The 23717-nt window shown below is 46.2% G+C and overlaps 1 protein-coding gene across 8 annotated transcripts in view; it reads left to right on the forward strand.

The window, feature by feature from the left end:
• Positions 1 to 23717, forward strand: part of LOC145346831 (receptor-type tyrosine-protein phosphatase mu) — an 834856-nt gene that overhangs the window by 268467 nt on the left and 542672 nt on the right. For 7 of the 8 annotated variants that reach the window (XM_080194637.1, XM_080194638.1, XM_080194639.1 and 4 more), the window contains exon 3: positions 1536 to 1807. In XM_080194637.1, the coding sequence (XP_080050763.1) occupies positions 1536 to 1807 (272 nt within the window). Of the gene's footprint in view, positions 1 to 1535; positions 1808 to 12518; positions 12535 to 23717 lie in introns of those variants that run through there. The other variant, XM_080194645.1, reaches the window with a different exon arrangement.

The following is a 23717-nucleotide window of genomic DNA, read 5'->3' on the forward strand; positions in this document are numbered from 1 at the left end:
TGAGACCTTAGATTCGATCACAGGATTTAATCTAAAGCTTAAATTCTATTTATTAGTCACAAGTAAGGCTTAATTAACACTGCAATGAATTAACAGTGAAACTCCCCTAGTCACCACACTCCGGCACCTGTTCAGGTCAATGCACCTAATCAGCACGTCTTTCAAACTGCGGGAGGAAACTGGAGCACCCGGAGGAAACCCACACAGACACGGGGAGAACGTGCAAACTACACACAGACAGTGACCCAAGCTGGGTATCGAACCCGGGTCCCTGGTGCTGTGAGGCATTAGCTAAGACACAAGATGGAGAGAAGGCTGCACGAGACCTGGCCTTCTAGTCACTGCGATCATCGACTGGCAGATCAGCCTTCCATCTCTTTCCCAGTTACGTTGCAGTAATCTTGCTTTCCATCTTCCACCATTATGGCAGTTCCTCCATGAACCTTTACTCTTGGTTTAACAGTGTGTCTGCATCAAGGCAGCACTCCAGACCGGGTCTCATACACAAACTGTTGTTCCAAATATGGAAAAGGTAAACGTGTTTGACAGACAAATAGGCCTATTTATTAGATTAGAAACACACAAGGTTACTTCACACCATGCCAATTGGTACAGCTGGGGAGATTTGAGCTGATCTGTTCAGATTCCACAGCCAGCATTAACTTCAACAGATTCTGCAAACTATCTTTTAATTACAAAATGCGAGCATCAAATGAACTCCTTAATTGAAAAAAAACCTCCTGTTTCTATTGCTAACATTCTATTTGAGAGCTCTTGGGCTAGAAGCAATTTATCTCTATTTGTGGCGTCAATTAGTAACAGTGGGCTGTGAATTTGTGAATTCTGCAAAAGGTTTGTTCATAAATTGAAACTTGTCCTCAGCTCACTGAGCTGAATATAAGCTGACTTCAGTTTTGAGTCAAACACAGTTGGGGACACTATCCGGGCTGACATTGCATATTGAATCCTTGCTTTTTCATTATTCATTTGTGGGCATCACCAGCTGCCCACCATTTATTGCCCATCCCTATTTATCTGAGGGCAGTTGAGAGTCAACCACATTGCTGTGGCTTTGAGGTCACATGTAGGCCAGACCAGGTAAGGACGGCAGATTTCCTTCCCTAAAGTGAACCAGTTGATTTTTTCTGACAATCAACATCAGTAGATTTTTAATTCCATATATTTTTTATTGAATTCAAATTTCACCACCTGCCGTAGTGGGATTCGAATCCAGATCCCTGGAAAATTAGCTCAGTTTCTGGCTTAATAGTATCATGATAATGCCACTAGGCCATCACCTCCCCTCTCTCAGTAAGAGTGAGGACAAAAGGAAATAAAGGTGTGTGTTTATTGGGTTGAATGAATCCAAGTAGCTTTCCCAGACTTGTACATATAGAATACTAAGTTGCTTTTCTAAGCGGGGTGACGATATATCCTGCGGCAAATGTTGAGCCGGTTGATTTGCTCTGAATGCAACTTTGATTTTCAGGCCACGGTTCTCTAATACGACTTCAATTTCCGCCTCTTCTGTGCAGGCTCCTTTGTGATGGTTAACACCTCTGGACGTCAGGCAGGACAAAAGGCCCATCTTCTACTGTCAAAACTGAAGGAGAATGACACACACTGCATTGATTTCAATTACTTTTTATCCAGCAAGGATGGAGCCAACTCTGGGTTACTTAATGTCTACGTGAAGGTCAATGATGGACCTCTGGGGAACCCGATCTGGAATGTGTCTGGCATGACGATGAGGGGCTGGAACAGAGCAGAGTTGGCCATCAGCACTTTCTGGCCTAACTTCTATCAGGTACTGTACATTCAATATTCATCTCTTTCTCATTGAAGTCCGTCAATAGTTTGCCAACTGGGGATCGACCCTACAGTGCATGGTGGCACAGTGGTTAGCACTGCTGCCTCACAGCGCCAGGAACCTGGGTTCGATTCCCGGCTTGGGTCACTGTCTGTGCGGAGTCTGCACATTCTCCCTGGGTCTGTGTGGGTTTTCCCTGGTTTCCTCCCACAGTCTGAAAGACATGCAGGTTGGGTGCCTTGGCCATGCTAAATTGCCCCTTAGTGTCCCGGGATGCGTAAGTTAGAGGGATTAGCAGGGTAAATATGTGGGGTCATGGGTATAGGGCCTAAGTGGGTTTGTTGTTGCTGCAGACTTGATGGGCCGAATGGCCTCCTTCTGCAATGTAGGGATTCTATGATAAATTCTGCATCAATGTAGCCGAACAAGTGCCAGAGTGTGGTGACTAGGGGATTTTCGCAGTAGCTTCATTGCGGTGTTAATGTCAGTCTTCTTGTGACACTAATAAACTTTAAGCTTCATTATCCATCATGAAATTGTAGAACGCAGTAAGTAGTCTCACAACACCGGGTTAAAATCTGACAGATTTATTTGGTAGCACGAGCTTTCGAGAGGACTGTAGACAGGGCTTTAAACTAATTAGGGGGGGGGAGGGTGCGAGGGTAGGTGACCTTACGAGGTCTAAAGTTAAGGAGAGTGTACATGTAAGGGAAGAGGCCGAGGTTGTCCCAATAATAGAGGGAGTAGGGGGCGTGAGTATAGTTGGTGGCGTTGCGGCAAATAGGGTCCAGGTGAAGGCTGGGATGAAAGCACTTTATCTGAATGCACGAAGCATTTGGAATAAAGTGGATGAGCTGGTGGCGCAGATCGACACAAATGGATACGATCTGGTGGCCATTACAGAGACGTGGCTGCAGAGTGACAGGGACTGGGAGCTGAATGTACAGGGCTATCAAGTGTTTAGGAAGGATAGGCAGGAGGGAAAAGGGGGGTGCGTAGCTCTGCTGATTAAGGATAGCATCACGGTGGTAGCAAGGGATGATATTGGAGCCAAGGAGCAGAGGGTGGAATCGTTGTGGGTGGAGATTAGGAACAGCAAAGGGAGGAAGACGCTGGTGGGTGTCGTCTATAGGCCTCCGAATAATGATCTGGAGGTGGGGCGGGCTGTTAACGTGCAAATAAGTGCGGCGTGCAGGAATGGGACGGCCGTAGTTATGGGGGATTTCAATCTGCATATTGATTGGTCGACTCATGTTGGACGTGGGGGGCTCGAGGAAGAGTTCTTGGAATGCTGCTGGGATAGTTTCCTGGAACAGTGTGTGTTGGAGCCGACGAGGGAGCGAGCTATCTCGGATCTGGTGCTATGTAATGAAGCGGGTAGAATTAGGGACCTTGTGGTGAAGGATCCTCTTGGGGAGAGTGATCATTGTATGGTGGAGTTTCTGGTGCAGATGGAGGAGGAGAAAGTGGGTTCCCGGACACGCGTCCTTTGTTTGAATAGAGGGGAGTACGGTAGGATGAGAGAAGAATTGGCGAATGTGGACTGGGGGAGCGCGTTGGAGGGAGGGTCTGTTGAGGAGCAGTGGAGGATCTTTAAGGAGATCTTTCTTGGTGCTCAGCGGAAATTTATTCCGATGGTCAAAAAGGATAGTAGGAGGAGATGTAATAAGCCGTGGATAACGAAGGAGGTGAAGGAAAGTGTTAAACTAAAAGCGGAGGAATTTAGAGTAGCTAAGAGTAGTGGGCGAGAAGAGGATTGGGAGAGGTTTAAATGTCAACAAAGATTGACAAAGAAGTTGATGAAGAAGGGTAGGAGAAACTATGAAGCTGGGCTAGCGCTTAATATAAAAAAGGATAGCAAGAATTTTTATAAATATATAAAAAGGAAGAGGCTGGCTAGGGTGAATGTTGGTCCTTTAGAGGATGAGAAAGGGGACCTAGTGGTAGGGGATGGGGATATGGCTAAGGTATTGAATAACTTTTTTGTTTCTGTCTTCACGGAGGAGGACGTGAATAATTTGCCGGGTGTTAGCGATGGAAAGGTGGTAGGACTGGAGGGTCTTAATGACATTACTGCTACTAGAAAGGCGGTGCTTGACAGACTGGAGGGGCTGATTGTGGACAAGTCCCCAGGACCGGATGGAATGCATCCAAGGGTTCTGAAAGAAATGGCGGAGGTGATAGTGGATGCCTTGGTGGTTATTTTCCAAACGTCGCTGGATTCCGGGGAAGTGCCGGATGATTGGAAAACGGCTAAAGTTACGCCGTTGTTTAAGAAGGGTGCTAGGCAAAAGGCGGGGAATTATAGGCCGGTTAGTTTAACGTCTGTGGTAGGTAAAATGTTAGAATCTGTCATCAAGGAGGAAATTGCGAGGCATCTTGAAGGGAATTGCTTGATAGAGCAGACGCAGCACGGTTTCATTAAAGGGAAGTCGTGTCTGACAAATTTACTGGAGTTCTATGAGGATGTGTCTAGGGCGGTAGATAGAGGAGAGCCGGTGGATGTGGTCTGTCTTGATTTTCAGAAGGCGTTTGACAAAGTGCCTCACAAGAGGTTATTGCAGAAGGTCGTGGGACATGGAGTTGGGGGTAGGTGTTAGCGTGGATAGAGGATTGGTTGTCAAATAGGAGGCAGAGAGTGGGGGTCAACGGGTGCTATTCGGATTGGCGGATGGTGACTAGTGGAGTGCCCCAGGGGTCGGTGCTGGGGCCTCAGCTTTTTACCATTTATATAGATGATCTGGAGGAGGGAACCGAGTGTAGAGTGTCGAAATTTGCTGATGACACCAAGATTGGGGGAACGGCAAATTGTGCGGAGGGTGTGGAGAGTCTGCAGAAGGATCTAGATAGGCTGGGCGAATGGGCCAGGAAATGGCAAATGGAATTTAATGTTGGCAAGTGTGAGGTGGTCCACTTTGGTAGGAAGAATGGTAGGAAGGACTATTACTTACGTGGAGAAAAACTGCAGCAGGCGACAGTGCAGAGGGACCTCGGGGTCCTTGTGCATGAGTCGCAAAAACCCAGCTTGCAGGTGCAGCAGGTGGTCAGGAAGGCGAATGGGATGCTGGCCTTCATAGCGAGGGGGATTGAATATAAAAGTAGGGAGGTCTTGCTGCAGCTGTATAGGGCATTGGTGAGGCCGCAACTGGAGTACTGTGTGCAGTTTTGGGCGCCGCACCTACGCAAAGATATTTTGGCCTTGGAGGGAGTGCAGAGGAGGTTTACTAGGCTGATACCGGAGTTGAGGGGGTTGAGCTATGAGGAGAGGCTGAATAAACTGGGCTTGTACTCGTTAGAGTTTAGAAGAATGAGGGGAGATCTCATTGAGACGTATAAGATGATGAATGGGATGGATAGGATAGAGGTGGAAAGACTCTTCCCGCTCAAAAAAGACAGTAGGACTAGGGGGCACAGCCTCAAGATAAAAGGGGGGCGGTTTAGAACGGAGTTGAGGAGGAACTTCTTCACTCAAAGGGTGGTGAATCTCTGGAATTCTCTGCCTGTTGAAGTGGTGGAGGCTGCCTCGCTAAATATTTTTAAGACGCGGGTTGATGGGTTTTTGATAGGAGAGGGGATTAAAGGTTATGGGGAGAGGGCGGGAATGTGGAACTGAGCCACGACAGATCAGCCGTGATCTTATTGAATGGCGGGGCAGGCTCGAAGGGCTGGATGGCCTACTCCTGCTCCTATTTCTTATGTTCTTATGTTCATCAGGGCTCAAATGATGAAGGGGCAGTGCTCCGAAAGCTCGTGTTACCAAATAAACCTGTTGGGTTTTAACCTGGTGTTGTGAGACTTCTCTCTGTGCCCACCCACCCCAGTCCAATGCCAGCAACTCCACATCATGAAATTGTAGAACAGTTAGCATTTTCTCTACTAAGCCTGCTTGGGAGTGGGTGTCAAAGTGGTAAGAGCTAAATTTGACCTAGCTGTGTGAGGGAGGGAGCACAGTGTCCTTGTTGCTGTTTTACCAGTCTCTGACTTCACCTACAAACCTACTTTCCTGCCATTGCGTGAACCTGCTGACCCTCAGCTTACACTGGAAGGATGGCGGTCGACTGTGTGAGATACTGACAAACTGTGTGTAATTGAGTCTAACGTGATAGATTGCCTTCAGGAAAGAGAGGACGCGGGGAAGAAAATAGTGTCCTGGATTTGTTCTGCAGTGTAAAGGCTTCTCGGAATTCAGACAGCATACATCATCTTCCTGACCATTCTCCTCTTGTGGTTTGACATCAGCCAAACCCTCCCTGCAATACTGTCATTGTCCATTCTCTAATGCCTCCCAATCTCTGGCTCCAAGTCAATTAGACACTTGCAGATGTAACCGCTCTTTTAACCAGCCTTTATTAAGCATCGAGCAAACAGCTTGAAAAATGAGCAATCTGACAGGAGGTCATCGGAAACTTCTGGATGATTTTTAAATTGTTTGAGAACTGGGTTGTGGCCTATTAACACACTTTCAGCTAATGTATGCAATTGTATGCAATTTTTCTCTGTCCGTTCCAAGAAACAGTTTGAGTGTTTGTCTGCCTGCTGTGTAAGTTGATTAGTCTCCCCATTTACGGTGGCGAGGGAGAGGTGCTGCAGAGAGTACCTTTCGGGAACAACGTTTAGTGAGGTGCCATGTTGCGCAGTAAAGTAATTCTGGGTCCATCTGCTGATGAGTAAGTACTTGCTGCTGGCTTGTTTTCATTGCTATCAATTCCCTGCAATTTGATAAATTGTGGTGTTGGAAGCTGTCCTCCGTGTGACTGCAACGAGTACTGTACACCTGATTGAATCATAGAATCCAAAAGGAGGCCATTCTGCCCATCGGGTCTGCACTGACCACAACCCCACCCCAGGCCATAACCCCATGTATTTGCCCTAGCTAGTCCCCCTGACATGCAGGGACAATCTTCCATGGCCAGTTCACCGAACCCACACATCTTTGGACTGTGGGAGGAAACCGGGGCATGCAGAGGAAACCCACGCAGACATGGGGAGAATGTGCAAACACTGCACAGACAGTGACCCAAGCTGGGAGTCGAACCCAGGTCCCTGGCCTGTGAGGCAACAGTGCTAATCACTGAGTCACCGTGCCGACCATTGAAGAGTCAGTTTAGAGAAGGAATAGTAACTTATTGGGGGTATTGCCCAATCATCTGGAATTTACACTGCCTGTTTATTCATTGATTTGATTTACTCGTGTTCTGTGACCTGGATACACCTTGGGCAGAATTTTTACAGAAAACGATAAAAGGCTGGAATTCTCCGGTTTCGCCTATGGCTGGGATTCTCTGGTCCTGCTGCATGCACAGAGATTTGGCTGAGTGCCAAATCCTCTGGTTCTCTTGCAGTGGAGTGGGATGTGAATGTCTGGAGAATTCAGGCCAAAATGTCACTTTTGGGGGGGGAAAGCTGGTGTGATCAGGATGCCGTTTTCCCATGCTTTAGTCCTCTCTTGGGTTGTGGTGAGTTTTGCCGTGGTTCTCAGAGAGACAGCGCTTAAACATGCCGTTAACACTGCCTTCAAAGAGTTCAGGCATCAATCTCGCAGTGCAAAGGAAGGCCCCCCCTCACCTACAGATATTGGGGACACTCTCCATCCCTCACTGACGGCATGTTTCCCTACTACCTCCCCAACAAAGATTGCTGGCACCGGGGCATTGAGGCCTTCCCCCTCTTGTAGGGGGAAGTCATGCCCCCTACATGACTTCCGCTCAGGTCCCACCCCCACTCAGGTTCCACCCCCACACAGGTTTCACCCCTACTCAGGTTCCACCCCTACCCGGGTCCTACCCCCATTCAGGCACCACCCCCTTGGCACTGCCCCTGCACACTGGCAGTGCCAAATGGATACTGCCAGATGGACACTGCCCAGCCATGAGCCCAACCACGTGGGGGCTTCAGGGCCTCCAAGCTTCCTCCTACCACCCCAGCATGGCTATATTACCTGCTCTCTGTTTGTGGAGGGCAGTAGCGATTTTCACTGCACCTGAGGATCTGAGTAACTGTGAGCAGGGAGGATCCATCCTCAACCAGACCAATGCTGTTTTAAATGTTAACCGGTTCCCGCACTTATTGGGCTGTAGCTAGATTATATCCGGGAGCCGTGGGTGGGATGCTTGTGATGGGGTTTAGCGCTAACGGGGAGCGTGCTCACCCAGGATTGTGTGGGCTCGCTCCACTCTAACACTAATAACACTGGACTCGATGTGGCCGGAAAATCGCGCCTCATCTCTGCTGATCAGTGGAAAAGGAGAGTGGAAATGGCCTCCCTTTTCTCAGCTCTCGACTCCGTGCTGCTGTCTTAGCTCTTTCCCAGTGTTTGAGACAATCTGGCCACTCCAAGTAATGCTCTTGTGCACCTCCATGTGGCTGAATGCAGAATAACATGAGGAAATATCCAATTAAATTGAGTGCGCAGCATGGAAACAGGCCATTCGGCCTGACTAGTCTGTGCTGGCATTTATGTTTCACACAAGTCTCTTCCCACATCTTGTCATCAGCACACCCCTCTATTCCATCCACCCTGATGTGTTGATCTAGCTTTTGACTTTAACGCATTGTGGCATAATGTTAGCACTGCTGCCTTACACCACCAGTGACCTGGGTTCGATTCCTGTCACTGCCTGTGCAGAGGCTGCTCGTTCTACCTGTGTCTGCGTGGGTTTCCTCCAGATGCTCCTGTTTCCTCCCACAGTTCAAAAAACATGTTGATTAGGTGCATTGGCCATGCCAAATTCTCCCTTGGTGTACCCGAATAGGCGCAGGTGTGTGGCAACTAGGGAACTTTCACAGGAAATCAATCATCAGTAAAGTGATGGAAGGGGTCATTAATAGCGCTATCAAGCAGCACCTGCTCAGCAATAACCTGCTCAGTGACGCCCAGTTTGGGTTTCACCAGGGTCACTCAGCCCCTGACCTCATTGTGGCCTTGGTTCAAACATGGATGAAAGAGCTGAATTCCAGAGGTGAGGTGACAGCGACTTGATATCAAGACTGTATTAGATTGAGTGTGGCATCAAGGAGCCCTAGCAAAACTGGAATCATTGGGTATGGGGCAAACTCTCTGCTGGTTGGAATCATGCCTAGTACATAGGAAGATGGTTGTAGTTGTGGAGGGTTAGACATCTCAACTCCATTACATCTCTGCAGAGCCCCTCAGGGTAGTGTCTGAGTCCCAACCATCTTCAGCTGCTTCATCAATGACCTTCCCTCCATCATAAGGTCAAAAGTGGAGATGTTCGCTGATGATTGCACAATATTCAGCATCATTCGTGACTCCTCAGATACTGAAGTAGTCCATGTTCAAATGCAGCAAGATCTGGACAACATCCAGGCTTGGGCTGACAAGTGGTGAGTAACATTCGCGTCACACAAATGTCAGGTAATGACCATCACCAATAAGAGACACTCTAACCATCACCCCTCGGTATTCAATGGTGTTTCCATCACTGAATCCCCCACTGTCAACATCCTTGGGGTTACCATTGACCAGAAACTCAACTGCACCCACCACATACAATGGCTACAAGGGCATGTCAGAGGCAAGGAGTATTACAGCAAGTGACTCCCCAGAGTCTGTCCATCATCCACAAGGCACAAGTCAGGAGTGTGATGGAATACTCTCCACTTGCCTGAATAGGTGCAGCTCCAATAGCACTCGAGAAGCTTGACATCATCCAGGACAAAGTAGCCCAATTGATTGGCACCAAATCTACAGACATCCACTCCCTCCACCACCGATGCTCAGTGGCAGTAGTGTGTATATCTACAAGATGCACTGCAAAACCCTTAGCAGCACCTTCCCAACCCACGACCACTTCCAACTAGAAGGACAAGAAGCAGCAGATACATAGGGACACCACCACCTGCAAGTTCCCCTCCAAGCCGCTCATCATCCTGACTTGGAAATATGTCGCCGTTCCTTCACAGTCACTGGGTCAAAATCCTGGAATTTTCTCCCCAACGGCATTGTGGGTCAACCCACTGAAAATGGACTGCAGCGATTCAAGAAGACAGCTTACCAGCACCTTCTCAAGGGTAGCTAGGGATGGGCAATAAATGCTGGCCAGCCTGCAATGCCCATGTCCCATGAATGAATTAAAAAAACTTCATTGCCGTGTTCGTGTAAGTCTACTTGTGATACTAATGAATAAATTAGGAAAATTGGGTTTAAAATGTGATACTGAAATATTATAATTCAAGATAAACTGCATAAAGTGCCCTCACTGTGTCAACTCCAGGACCATTACACTCCTGCCTGCAGCACTGGCTGTGTGAACACACATTAACTGGTTACAGCACTCCATTGGTGAAGACCCAGCAACATTTGAGGGAATATTTGGATTCATATAGGTATATAGCACAGAAAAAGTTTCTTCGGCCCATCACGTCTGCGCCAGTCAAAGACAAAGCACCCAGCTATTCCAAACCCATTTGCCAGCACTTGCCCATAACCTTGTGTGTCTTGACAACACAAGTGGACGTCCAAATCCTTTTCTAATGTTATGAGGGTCTCTGCCTCTGCCATCCTTTCAGGCAGTGAGTTCCAGACTCCCACTACCCTCTGCGTGAAAAAGTTTTTCCGCACATTCCCTCTTGCCCCTTGCCTTAAATCTATGCCCCTGAATCATTGATCCCTCCACCAAGGGGAAAAGTTTATTCCTGTCTATCTATGCCCCTTAAAATTTTATACATCTCAATCATGTCCCTGCCCAGTCTCCTCTGCTACAAGGAAAACAACCCCAGTCTATCCAATCTCTCTTCGTAACTAAAACTTTCCAGCCCAGGCAATATCCTGGTAAATCTCCTCTGCACCCTTTCCAGTGCTATCACATCCTCCCTATAATGGGGATTCCAGAACTGCAGACTGTACTCAAGCTGAGGCCTAATTTTATATAGCTCTAACACAACCTCCCCGCTCTTAAACTCTATATCCTTCGCTAAGAAAGACATTATACCATATACCTTCTTAGCCATTTTATCCTACTACCTTAAGGGAATGGTGTATGAGCGCACCAAGATCCCTCTGATCCTCAGCGCTTCCTGGGGTCCTGCCATTCATCATGTATTCCATTGTCATGTTTGTCCTGCCTAAATGAATCACCTCACACTTATCCACACTGAATTCCATTTGCCACTGATCAGCCCATCAGACCAGCCCATCTATACCCTCCTGTAATCCAAGGCTGTCCTCCTCACTATTTATCTCCCCACCAATTTTTGTATCAACCCTCCTACATTCAAGTCTGAATCATTTATATAACCCATGAACAGCAAGGGCTCCAACACTGATCCCTGCCGAACCCCACTGGAAACAGGGTTCCAGTCAGAATAACACCCCCTGAACTTTGCCCCCTGCTCCCTGCCACTCAGCCTATTCTGGATCCAATTTGCCAGATTTCCTTGAATCCACAAACAAATCCGGCTACTGTGCTGCCAGTGTGGGTTCTCTCTGGGTGCTCTGTTTTAATCCCACTGTCCAAAGATGTGCGAGTTAAGTTGATTAGCTATGCTAAATTTCCTTAGTGTCCAGCGGATTTGCGGAATATGTGTGGTTGCAGGGATAGGCCTTGGGTGGGATTTTCTGTTGGTGCAGGCTTGATGGGCCGAATGGCCTCCTTCTGCACTGCAAGGATTCTACGATTCCCACAATCCAAAGATGTGCAGGTAAGGTTGATTGGCTGTGCTAAATTGTTTTAGTGTCAGGGAGATTAGCAAGGTAAATACTTGGGGTTACGGGGATCGGGCCTGGGTGGGGTTGTGGTCGGTGCAGACTCAATGGGCCGAATGGCCTCCTTCTGCACTGTAGGGATTCTATGACATGACTCAATCAGTTGAGTTATTTCCGGCTTTGTTTTTGAATTCTGCAATTTACCAGAGTAATTGAATTCAATTTTCCACTTGCCCCTGGAGAGATTTGATCTGACGACCTCAAGTTGTTAATGTAAATTAGAAACAGTAAGAGGTCCCCAAGCGAAGGCAGAGTCGAGTATGTCCGGGTCTCCTCGCCAAATAACAGTCCAGATTCCATTACTCCCAATTCCACTGGAGCTTGAATCACTTGCAACTGTTGTTCCTTCCACATGCTCTCCTCACTGGTGGAAAACAAGACATGTTTTCCACAAACTGTTTATCAAGTCTTTAGCCCGGAGAGATGCAATATATTCTTACTTCTGTTGGGGTATTAATGGCAGTGGAAACATGGCCTGTGGGTGCAGTGAGTAATGGCAGATCAAAAGGTGAAATTCAGGCTATGAAAAGCTATTAACCTGCCAGAACCTTGTATATTTCGACACGAGCTCGGGGTCAATTGTTAAACCCTTGCTTTTTAGTTCCAGGCTGTTGGATCTATTTATTAACGCTGATTTTTTTTCTCTCTCTCTCTTTTCACTGTTGGGCTCACATCCTGCAGCTCACCAACTTTTATGGGTTTAGCGGTGCTCCAAACATACGATTAGCAAGGTTATAGATGTGAGCAAGAACGCATAATTAGGACGTTGCACTGGCTTGATGTTAACTGGCATCGACACAAACAAGGTCACCTGCAGTTAACAAAAAATAAACAAATATACAAGGCGGTTTGTTCTGACAATTGATGCTTCACCTCCCAGGAGCTGTGGCACGGTGGTGGAACCAGCACGCCAGACCAAACAGCTGATTTTTGACTTGTTTCCCCCCCAAGCATGGGGAATGGTGCGCTATTCAGCTGATGCCCTGTTTCCTGGTTGGAGGTAGGGATTTACCAGCCGCCTGATATGGACTTTTCAAAATAAAAATCAAAGTCGGTTTCCACGAGGTTCTTGGCGAGAGTTTTTGCTCAAGCGTTTCCTGGCTGATAAGGAAGCCAAACATTTTTCTAAGAAGGTTTGAGCTAACAAAAGGGTGTTTTATCCCCATGACTTTTTTTTTTGCTGCTCCGACAGTTTTGATTTTGTAATAATCTCACTTTCTAACCAAGCGTTTCCCCTGCACGTCGCTTGAACCGACCGAGTTATCAGGGCAGTTCAGCGTCTGGCAATATCTCCAGCGTGTTCCTGCGGAAAATGTGACAACGTTTAATCGTTTCTTAAGTTGCCTTTAAAAAAGAAATCTATTGACCCTTGAAATTTCCAGACCTCGGATTTGCAGGATTTCAATGCGGGCTTTATCTCTCTCTTCTTTAGAAGAGAATTGTTGTCGGATTCAATATTTCTGGCCTCTCATACAAACCAAACATATTTCAGGAAAAGTAGCAGCCAGATTCCAGGCAGTCATTTCCTGGCGATAAGCGACAATGCCTTTGAAACGTCTCGAGCAGGATTAAAATCTTCTTTTGCCAGGATGGCGTCAGTGTTTGAGATCAGTTTTATGAGTTCAGTTTTATAATGAAATGCAGGGACAATGAGCTGCGAAATGATAGATTGCAAACTGATCTGAGCGAGGCATCATGTTTGAATTTTGATTTTACACTTGCTGGACTAAATGGAGGCGACTAAAGTTTATTTATTTATTCGTGTCACAAGTAGGCTCACTTAACACTCCCATGAATGTCCTGTGTAAGTCCCCCTGTTGCCACACTTCAGCATCTGTTTGGGTAGACTGGTTGTGCTAAATTCTCCCTCAATGCACCTAACCAACACAGCTTTTTGGAGGAAACAGGAGCATCTGGAGGAAACCCATGCCGACACAGGGAGAATGTGCAAACTCCCCAGGGACAGTGACCCGAGCTGGGAATCGAACCCAGGCCCCTGGTGCTGTGAGGCAGCAGTGCTATCCAGTGTGCCAGATTCCATGTCACGCTGCCCATTAAACTTACTAAAAACAGTGCAGAAGCTAAAATTACTCGAGGGCACGTGGACACCGATGTGATGGTTTCTAAACTCAAAACATGGGGTAGGGGGGATTTTCCCATCCACATGTTCAATGGGCTGGAAAGCCAATGGGAGCAGAGAATCTGAACCCAAACAACTTTTATGTTGGTGGGATTTCCTGTTGCCATTGTTCTCCAATCCCTGCCCGTGATATAATGGGGTTCCCACGATGAAAATTTGGGAAGCCCATTACCAAACATTTAAATATCAATAGTGGACTCCCTCTCTGTAAGGATTGCAACCCCTTCCTGCCCCTACCCTCAGCTAGCTGCGTGATGTTACATCAGCGGGGTTTACAGCAAGTCTGGACCACCAAGATGAACAGTCCCCACTGGGATTGCACAGGTAAGTATAGCCCCCTGGATGGAGAGGGTCATTCCCAGGCACTGTTGCCTTGTTTATGGTGGTCAGGCTCTGGGATGTCAGGAGGCGAGTGACTCACTGCAGAATTCCCAGCTTCTGACTTGCTCTTGTAGCCACGGCGGGCAGGATTTTCCGGCTGTGCTCGCTCCTTAATCGGAAAATCCCACCCAAGATCAACAGACCTTTCCATGACCCGCCTGCTATGATTCCCATGGCGAGTGGAATGGGAAAATTTGCCCCAATATTTCTATGGCTGATGTAGATTTTAGTCAATGATAATTCATAGGATATGGAGAATTCAGAGATGGTAATGTCCTTGATGATTGAGTGAAAATGGTCAAAGATATTAGTTAAGCTTGAACGCAGCAGCTCTTACCTATTGAGTCGATGATGGGTTCAAAACCTAGGTCGGCAAATAATTAGGCTGATGGGACAGCATGTTGCTGAGGTAATGTTGTGCCGCCAGAGGTGTAAGTCTTTGCATGAAAGTTTAAACTAAAGCCCTCCCTGTGTACTCAGGTGAATGTAGGATTCCAAGGCGCCAATCAAAAGAGGAACAAAGGAATGTTTTACCCGTGTCCTGACCTGACCCCATCACTATCAGCATCAAAAACAAGCCGTCTAGTAACTTATCTCATTGTCGTTTGGGGGCGTGTGCGGGACATCAATTGGACTGAGAAATTGCTCGCAAAACAGAGAATGCTTTCAACAGTAGTCCAATGACTTTACCCCGTCATTTCTTCCTTCTATCATGGTGTGACAAATCAATTGGAGAAAATATCAAAAGGTCCCAAATCACTTGAATAATCTTTGTGACTGACTGGGGAAGAAACATTGGGGAATATCTGAGAAACCATCTGAGAGAAAAGTAAAGATACGCTCTTTCAATCTTTAAACAGAATCTAAACAGTTCATCAAGTGTTTGTGAGGAGTTCTCACCCTTGTGTTTACCCCTTTCAATGTCTAACTTCCCCCAGAGGTGGAGGTGCCGGTGTTGGACTGGGGTGGGCACAGTAAGAAGTCTAACAACATCATGTTAAAGTCCAACAGGTTTACTTGGAATCACAAGCTTTTGGAGTGCTGCTCCTTCATCAGCGCTCCGAAAGCTGGTGATTCCACATCAACCTTTTGGACTTTAATCTGGTGTTGTGAGACTTCTTACTATAATCTCCTCCTGACCTCATGAACTCTATTCTATTCTAATCTCTTGTGCTTCCCCATCTGTCACCCCATCTAGCAGTCTATATTCTACCTTCCAGAATTTCCTCACTAAATTCTTTTACCTCTCTATCTCCTATTCCCCATTATTCATTTATTATTAGCGTCACAAGTAGTCTTACATTAACACTGCAATGAAGTTACTGTGAAAATCCCCTTAGTCTCCGGCACCTGTTTGGGTACACTGAGGGAGAATTTAAGATGGTCAAACATAGTCTTTCAGACTGTGGGAGGAAACCGGAGCACCCGGAGGAAATCCACACAGGCACGAGGGAGATCGTGTAGACTCTGCACAGACAGTGATCCAAGCTGGAAATCGAATCCAGGTTCCAAGCACCGTGAGACAGCAGTGCTAACCATTGTGCCAATGTGCCGCTTCTAGTCACCACTCCCCATATCTCATTGCTTGGCCTATGTTATTTTTTGAATTGATTAGGCATCTCCTATGCTTTTCTACTTCAAAGATGTTTGTGTACATGTAACTTGTTTTTGATACCATCTGGCCGCCAGTGCATCACGAGGTTGTAAATCAATTAAATGGTTCCGATGATGTGACAATGAACTGTTTGTTTGACAATTCAGAAATTGGATCGCTGTTTGTGATAAATTGGCAGGTTTTTATATGTTTGGAACTTTTCTGCCTCTTCCTATTTTGATGATGCTGCCTTGCACTGGAATATAATTTTTCTGTGGCCAGTTACCCTCCAGCACAGTCATGAGAAGACAAACAATCCAGGTGTAAAGAGACGGATAAATTTTATAATCCCGCTTGCCGTGGAAACGGAAAATATATCGGACCATTTCAAGGTCAATTGATCGCGAGTGGTAATTTCCAGGTTCGGGGCAGGCACGACTGGAAAATCTTGCCCAATGTCATGATACAGGTTGAGTGAGAGAAAAGCATCTGAAGTTGAAACAGAAAGTTCCACTGAAAGATCATCATATTTTGTTACCAGGAGGGGTCATGGGAATATGTTATTCTCATACATATTTGGCCCAGATGTTTGCTGGTGAAAAGGTTAGATTTTTCACATATAGATGACAACCGGAATTCTCCTGACTCACCTACGCCACTACTACTACCAAAGAACAAAGAAAATTACAGCACAGGAACAGGTCCTTCGGCCCGCAAGCCTGCACTGACCATGCTGCCCGTCTGAACTAAGACCCCCCCTACCTTTCTGGGGTCCATATCCCTCTATTCCCATCCTATTCATGTATTTGTCAAGACGCCCCTTAAAAGTAATTATCGCATCTGCTTCCACTACCTCCGTTGGCAGTGAGTTCCAGGCACTCACCACCCTCTGTGTAAAAAATTTTCCACCTGACCTCCCCCAATCAGTCGCTCAGTCGAATCTTCATTCAGTGCAGAGGACTGGAGAATCCCAACCGCTAGCGAGGTCAGAGTATTCAGCCAATTTTTTATTTGCAGAGGTTTATGAAGAAAAGTGCAAGGAAGAATCAAATGGATAGGATATTTGGGATATGAGTAGTGCACCGATAGTTACCGCAATACAAATTGTGCCAGAAACCAGTTTGCATCTGAGTCAGGGTCAGGCAGGCTTGTCAAATGAAGTGGAAAATTCCATTGAAGGTCAAGAGTCAGATCAGTCTTTGGAGAAAACTTCTCCTCAGACTCAAGTCAAGATGGGTCAAGGCTCTTCCCCAAGTTTCAAAAGTTTGTGTCTCTTAGGAATAGGAAACCATTGGTTAAACCGGATATATAAATAAACAAAGAACACAAAACATAGTTTAGGTTTATTTATTGGTGTCACAAGTAGGCTTACATTAATGCTACAATGAAGTTACTGTGAAGATCCCCTAGTCGCCACACTCTGGTGCCTGTTCAGGTACACTGAGGGTGAATTTAGCATGGCCAATCTGCCTAACCAGCACGTCTTTTGGACTGTGGGGGGGAAACCAGAGCACTTGGGGGCAACCCATGCAGACATGGGGAGAATGTGCAGATTCCATACAGACAGTGACCCAAGATGGAAATTGAATCCACGTCCTTGGTGCTGTGAGGCAGCAATGCTAACCACTATGCCACCCTGCCACCCCATATATATATGTTGTATGGGGGCATTGTGTGACTTTTTCACTGAGGTGGGAGGAATATAAGAGCACCCACTCATTGCTTTTTATCACTACTTATAGGCAGCATGGGGCACAGTGGTTAGCATTGCTGTCTCACAGCACCAGGGACCTGAGTTCAATTCCAGCTTTGGGTGACTGTTTGGAGTTTGCACGTTCCTTCCTGCTTGTACATGTTTAATTACCTTTCAGATTCCCTGCTTTCCTCCCACAGTCCAAAGATGATTGTATCAGGTGGATTGGCCGTGATGAATGAGTGGGGTTAAGTGGATGGGGTGGGGAAGCTAGAGTGCTTTCTTGGAAGGTTGTTGCAGACTCAATGGGCCAGATAGCCTCATGTACTGTAGGGATTCTATGGATATTTGCATGTGCATGTATATAAGTCAAAACTGGAACCAAATAGTTCAATTAGGGTACTCAAACTCCATGTGAATGCACCAGACTCTCAAGGGATAAAGTTCACCTTTGGAAAACCTGTTTCTTTACTTCTGAAACAGTTTAGCACCAAACCAGTCCTGATGCAATAGATTGTTTTCATATAGGAGTAATTATTCAGAGTGGGTGAAAACAAATTATCTTAACAATGACTCAATTTGCGTTGTACATGGAACAGCATTCCAGATAGCACTCTGCCGAGAATAGGGGAAACAGAAATATTAAATAGAACTTCACTGGTAGAGAAATGTGAACAGACATTTTCCAAAATGAACCTTGCAAGGGAATAACCAGAAGTTCAGAACCAATGTTATTTACAGTTCAACCAGCCACACAATCCAACTTTTATTGGAGTGAATGACTCGCTAATTGGTAATTGCAGCTTTGAATAAAAGCACAAAGAAAATTAATTTCCATTAAGCCTCACGTACTGTCTGCTGTTCAGAAAAATAGCAAAGAAAGCTTCTTTTAGGCTGGTCAATGCTCATCACCAATAACTCTGCATAACATGGATACACAATTGTTGGAACAAACACCAATTTTATGTGCCCTGCACCCCCGAACATGATTTTGATGGTGGGGGGTGGTGGGGTGGGGGGAGCATGTAAAATATATCAGGAGCTCTCCATCTTCCTATCCACCCCTGAGTTGATCCCCAAATTTGCATTCGGAGCAACTGAACACTCTAGATGGAATTTTACGGCCACCCTTGTCCTGAAACCGTAAAGTCCCACCCAAAGTCAATGGACCTTCCCATTGTCCACCCCTTGGCCATTCCGAATCCCATGGCAGGCGGGACAGTAAAATTCCGGCCTCTAAGTTCTGTACTCGATGGAGTTTAGAAGGATGAGGGAGGGATCTCAATGAAACTTACAGAATATTGAAAAGCCAGGATAGAGTGGACGTGAGGAAATTGTTTCCATTATTAGGAGAGACTAGGATCCTCAGGGTAAAGGGACAGCCCTTTAGAACTGAGATGAGGAGGAATTTCTTCAGCCAGAGGGTGGTGAATTTGTGTAATTCATTGCCACAGAAGGCTGTGGAGGCCAGGTTATTGAGTGTATTTAAGTCAGAGGTGGCTACATTTTTGATTGGTATGGGGATCAAAGGATACGGGGTAAAGGCAGGAAAATGGGGTTGAGAAGTTTATCAGTCATGACTGAATGGCGGAGCAGACTCAATGGGCCGAATGGCCTAATCCTGCTCCGATATCTAACGATCCTACGTCTAATTCACTGGATGGGTATGTGCTGAAATCCACCCACCAGATGTAAATAAATAATTCAGAGTCAGTTCGGCTTGTCAGCGAGCCTATGCAGCAAGATAATACGCTGCCCAGGATATAACACAGTTAGCGTGGGCAGAGGGATGGGAGTGGGCAGGCTGTTTTTCGTGGCCTAGATAAAAAAAGACAGAGAGGAAGGCGAGTGCTTCTCGTTCGGAGGTGGGGGTCACTGTGTGCATCGGGAAATGCCATAAGATGTCAGCCATCCCTTCCTTCCTCTTTGCCTCCAAAACCTGGCCCCTCATCTCCTTCTTGCTCCTCCATCCCCACTCTGAAATCCTGGTGCGTACCGGGATCTAGCAGCCATCCATCTTCCATATGCTCCTCCCCACAATCCTGGCAATGCCCACAACTGAATTCTGGCACTGCTTGGACTGTTGGCACCGTCGGTGAGTCAGGATGATTGACAGTTCTTGAGGGTGGGACTTCCTTCCACTGAGGGACAGATGTCCCACTCTTACCTTGTGTTTACCAACCATGTAATGACTGTGGGTGGCATGTTTCTTTCTGGTGTCTGCCACCAGTCAACTTTGCTTCTCAGCTTCGTCCTGGATGGTATCGAACTACTTGAATATTATTGGAGCTGCATTCTTCCAGGTAAATGAAGAGTATTCCATCACACTCCTGACTTGTGCCTTGTAGATGGTGGGTAAGCTTTGGAGGGTCAGGACATGAGTCACTCACCACATGATTCCCAGCTTCTGACCTGCTTTTGTAGCCATGATACTCATATGGCTGGTCCAGTTCAGTTTCTAGTCAATGGTAACCCCCAGGATTATAACAGGGAGCCAGTAAAGGCAATGCCATTGAACGGCAAAGGGAGATGGTTGAATTCTCTCTTATTGGAAATAACTCATTGCCTGGCACTTGTCTGGTGCTGATGCAACTTGCCACTTATCAGCCCGGATATTAACCAAGCCTCACAGCATTTGGACATGGACTGCTTTGGTATCTGATATTCGGAAAACAAAGGGAGTTTTAAGGGCTTTCTATTTTATGGGGAAACATTAGAAATAAGGTTTAGTGGATTTAATGTAATGTTCTGTGTAAGGAAGGTTAACCTAAAGTTAGATTCATGTTGGACAAAGGTGTTTGTATGTGTGGGGGTTGGCTCAGTTCTAACTGTACTTCTGTGTTTAGAGAGAATAAATAGAAGCCATACGGTCATTGATTAGCAACTGGCGGCCTTTTTAAGGTAGATAGGCTTTTTGAATTTAGTTTTAGCTGAATTCATTTGCAGTTGATTTTGCAGACTGGAAAGGGAACATCTCTCTCAGCTTTGCTTGGAGAAAAGCCCTACCATGGAGTAATGGTTAGAAAACAAGTGCAAAGGGCTAAAATCCAACTAATTAAGGAAACTAAAGAACTGAAGAGAATTTTCCAAAAGCCTGAAATTAACGGTACTAGAACAGAGAACAGTCAGAGTGGAGAAAAGGCTGAATTGAAGAGCAGCTTTAGTAGTCAGATTTAAATGGGAAAGCAGACTTCCGAGGTAAATCAAAAGTTTTGTGCCTTCTTAATAGAGTCAGAAATTGATAGTTCAAGCAATTCTGAACTGTTTGTGCAACAGGAAAGACAAAGAAATCCTGAAGAGGGAGGTGTGAAACCTGGGTGCTGGATTCTTTATTAAAAGTGGAGCGGAAGCTTTGTTGAAAGAATGGCTTGGAAAATCTGGAGTGGACGAGTAATGGAAACCACTGATGGAAAACATTGTTATGGAAGAAGATTTGATGTGACAATCGTCTGAGGGGATTTTGGGATGAAACCCACAGATTTTCACTTGGATTCAGAGTAGAGTGTGTCTGACCACAACTAATCTGTGTTTAAAGGGACTTTGTGTTACTGAGACCATTGTAGTTTAAGATATAATTTTGTAATTTGTGTTAACCTTACAATCCATTATATATTTGTGAAGATATAAGGGAGTAAAGGAGTATTGTGTCACAATCCAACTTTTCATATTTGATCATTTTTTTTTCTTGTTGTTAATATAATTAACAGTCTTGTGACTGTTTGTTCCTCTGTGTTTTCTAAAACAAAATGAAAGTAGTAGTCTTTTGAGCTAGGTTACATTTTGGAATTGTCTCATCCAGTTATAATACCAATTGGGATTGTAGCACTTGAGGATCATCAGCAAACATCCCCACTTCTGACCTTAAGATGGAAGGAAGGTCATTGATGAAGCAGCTGAAGATGATTGGTCCCAGGGCACTACCCTGAGCGACATCCTCAGACTGAGCTGATTGGCCTCCAGCGACCACAACCTTTGTGCCACGTCTCATTTCAAAGGAAGTTTTCTCCTTGATTCCGACTGATGCCAGTTTTTAGGCCTCCTTAATGCCAAATTCAGTCAAATGCTGCCCCGATGTCAAAGTCAGTCACTCTCACCTCACTTTTTGCATCCAACTCATTTGTCCATGTTTAGACCAAGGCTGGAATGAGGTCGGGAGCTGAGGGACCCTGGTGGAATCCAAACTGAATGCCAGTGAGCAGTTTATTGCTGAGTAAGTGCCGCTTGCTAGCACTATTGATAACCCCTTCCATTATGTTGCTGATGATTGAGCATGGACTGATGGTCATTGGTAATTGGCCTGGTTGGATTTACCATGCTGCTTGTGCCCAGTATATACCTGGTCAATTTCCCACATTGCTGGGTAGATGCCAGTGTTGTAGCTGTACTGAAACAACTTGGCTAGGGCTATGGTAAGTTCTGGAGCACAAGATTTCAGTACTATTGCTGGAATGTTGTCAGGGCCCATTGCCTTTACAGTATTCAGCGCCTCCAACTGTTCCTTAATATCACGTGGAGCAAATCAAGTTGACTGAATACTGATGTCTGTGATACTGGCGACCTCCGGAGGAGGCCAAGATGGATCATCGACTCAGCACCTCTGGTTGGTGATTGTTGTGAATGCTTCAGCCTCATCTTTTGTTGTCCTGTTATTGAGGGTGGAGATATTTAGTTTGTTGAATTTTTCATCACCATTCATGAATGGATTGGCAGCATTGCAGAGCTTAGATCTGATCTGTGGGATTGCGTAGCTCTAACTTAGAATCATAGAATCCCTATAGGAGATGAGGAGGCCATTCGGCCCATCGAGTCTGCACCAACAGAGCGTCTTACCCTATCCCCATAACACCACATATTTATCCCACTAATTTCTCTAATATTGGGACACTAATTTAGCATGGCCAATCCACCTAGCCTGCAAATCTTTGGACAATGGGAAGGAACCCAGACGACACGGTGGAGAATGTGCAAACTCCACACAGTCACCCAAGGCTGAAATTGAACTGGATCCCTGGCACTGTGAGGCAGCAGTGCCAACCACCGTGCCACCACTTACTGTATTAATTGAGAATATGACCGCAAGACCTTCCATGGTTCCACACTGAGCTGTCCAAATGTAGCCACAGCTTGTATTTAATTACTTCATCCTGATTATTCTGCAATAAACCAGCTGTAAATGCTTCCATTATCGTGCACATGACATTGGGCAGAGGCCCAGATATTTCAACCTGCCACCATTATGTCGAGTGGCTTAATTTCCAGCAGTGAGCTTCATAATAAGGCAACTTCCCAGACAACAGTATTCCTGCATCCAGTGCTCTGTTACAACTTTCTTTGATCTTGGTGGTGCCTCTGATTTTTCAGAACCTACTGCAGCCTGGTTATATTGGAGACTATAGAACATAGAACCCCCACAGTACATTTGGCCCATCGAGTCTTCACCGACTACAATCCCACCCAGGCCCCACCCCCATATATTTTACCCACTCATCCCTCTAACCTACATTAGGGGCAATTTAGCATAACCAATCAACCTAACCCGCACATCTTTGGACTGTGGGAGGAAACCGGAGCACCCAGAGGAAACCTACGCAGACACAAGGAGAATGTGCAAACCCTACACAGACAGTGACCCAAACCGAGAATTGAACCCAGGTCCCTGGAGCTGTGAAGCAGCAGTGCTAACCACTGTGCTACCGTGCCGCCCAAATATATGTTGTTTCTTCTCAAACTTTCTTTTCTAGGAGTTTCCCAGGAATCTAAGATTTCCCATCCACACTCCAGGACAAAGCAACCTGCTTGATTGTTACCCCTTCCACAGACATTCATTCCCTCCACCACCGACACACAATGGCAACAATGTGCACCATCATGCAAAACTCACTGCAGCAACTTGCCAAGGCTCATTTGGCAGCACCTTTCAAATCCACCTCTACCATCTAGAAAGACAATGCTAGTTAGATGCATGGGAACATCAGCACTTGGAAGTTCCCCTCCAAGAACAAAATAAAAGTCATAGAATCCCTACAGTGCAGAAGGAGGCCATTTGGCCCATCAAGTTTGCACCGATCTCAAACCCACCCAGACCCTATCCCCAGAACCCCATGTGTTTACCCTAGCTAGTCCCCCTGACATTAAGGGGCAATTTAGAATGGCCAATCCACCTGACCTGCACGCACATCTTTGGACTGTGGGAGGAAACCAGAGCACCCAGAGGAAACCCATGCAGACACGGGGAGAATGTGCAAACTCCACACAGACAGTCTCCAAACCGAGAATCAAACCTGGGTCCCTGGTGCTGTGAGGCAGCAGTGCCAACCATTGTGCCACCATGGCGCCAATAGGTCAATTAACACGAGTATATCTAGAATTTGAAAG

The sequence above is a fragment of the Carcharhinus amblyrhynchos genome, chromosome 8, assembly GCF_965287045.1.
Source record: "Carcharhinus amblyrhynchos chromosome 8, sCarAmb.v2.hapA, whole genome shotgun sequence".
Classification (NCBI taxonomy): domain Eukaryota; kingdom Metazoa; phylum Chordata; class Chondrichthyes; order Carcharhiniformes; family Carcharhinidae; genus Carcharhinus; species Carcharhinus amblyrhynchos.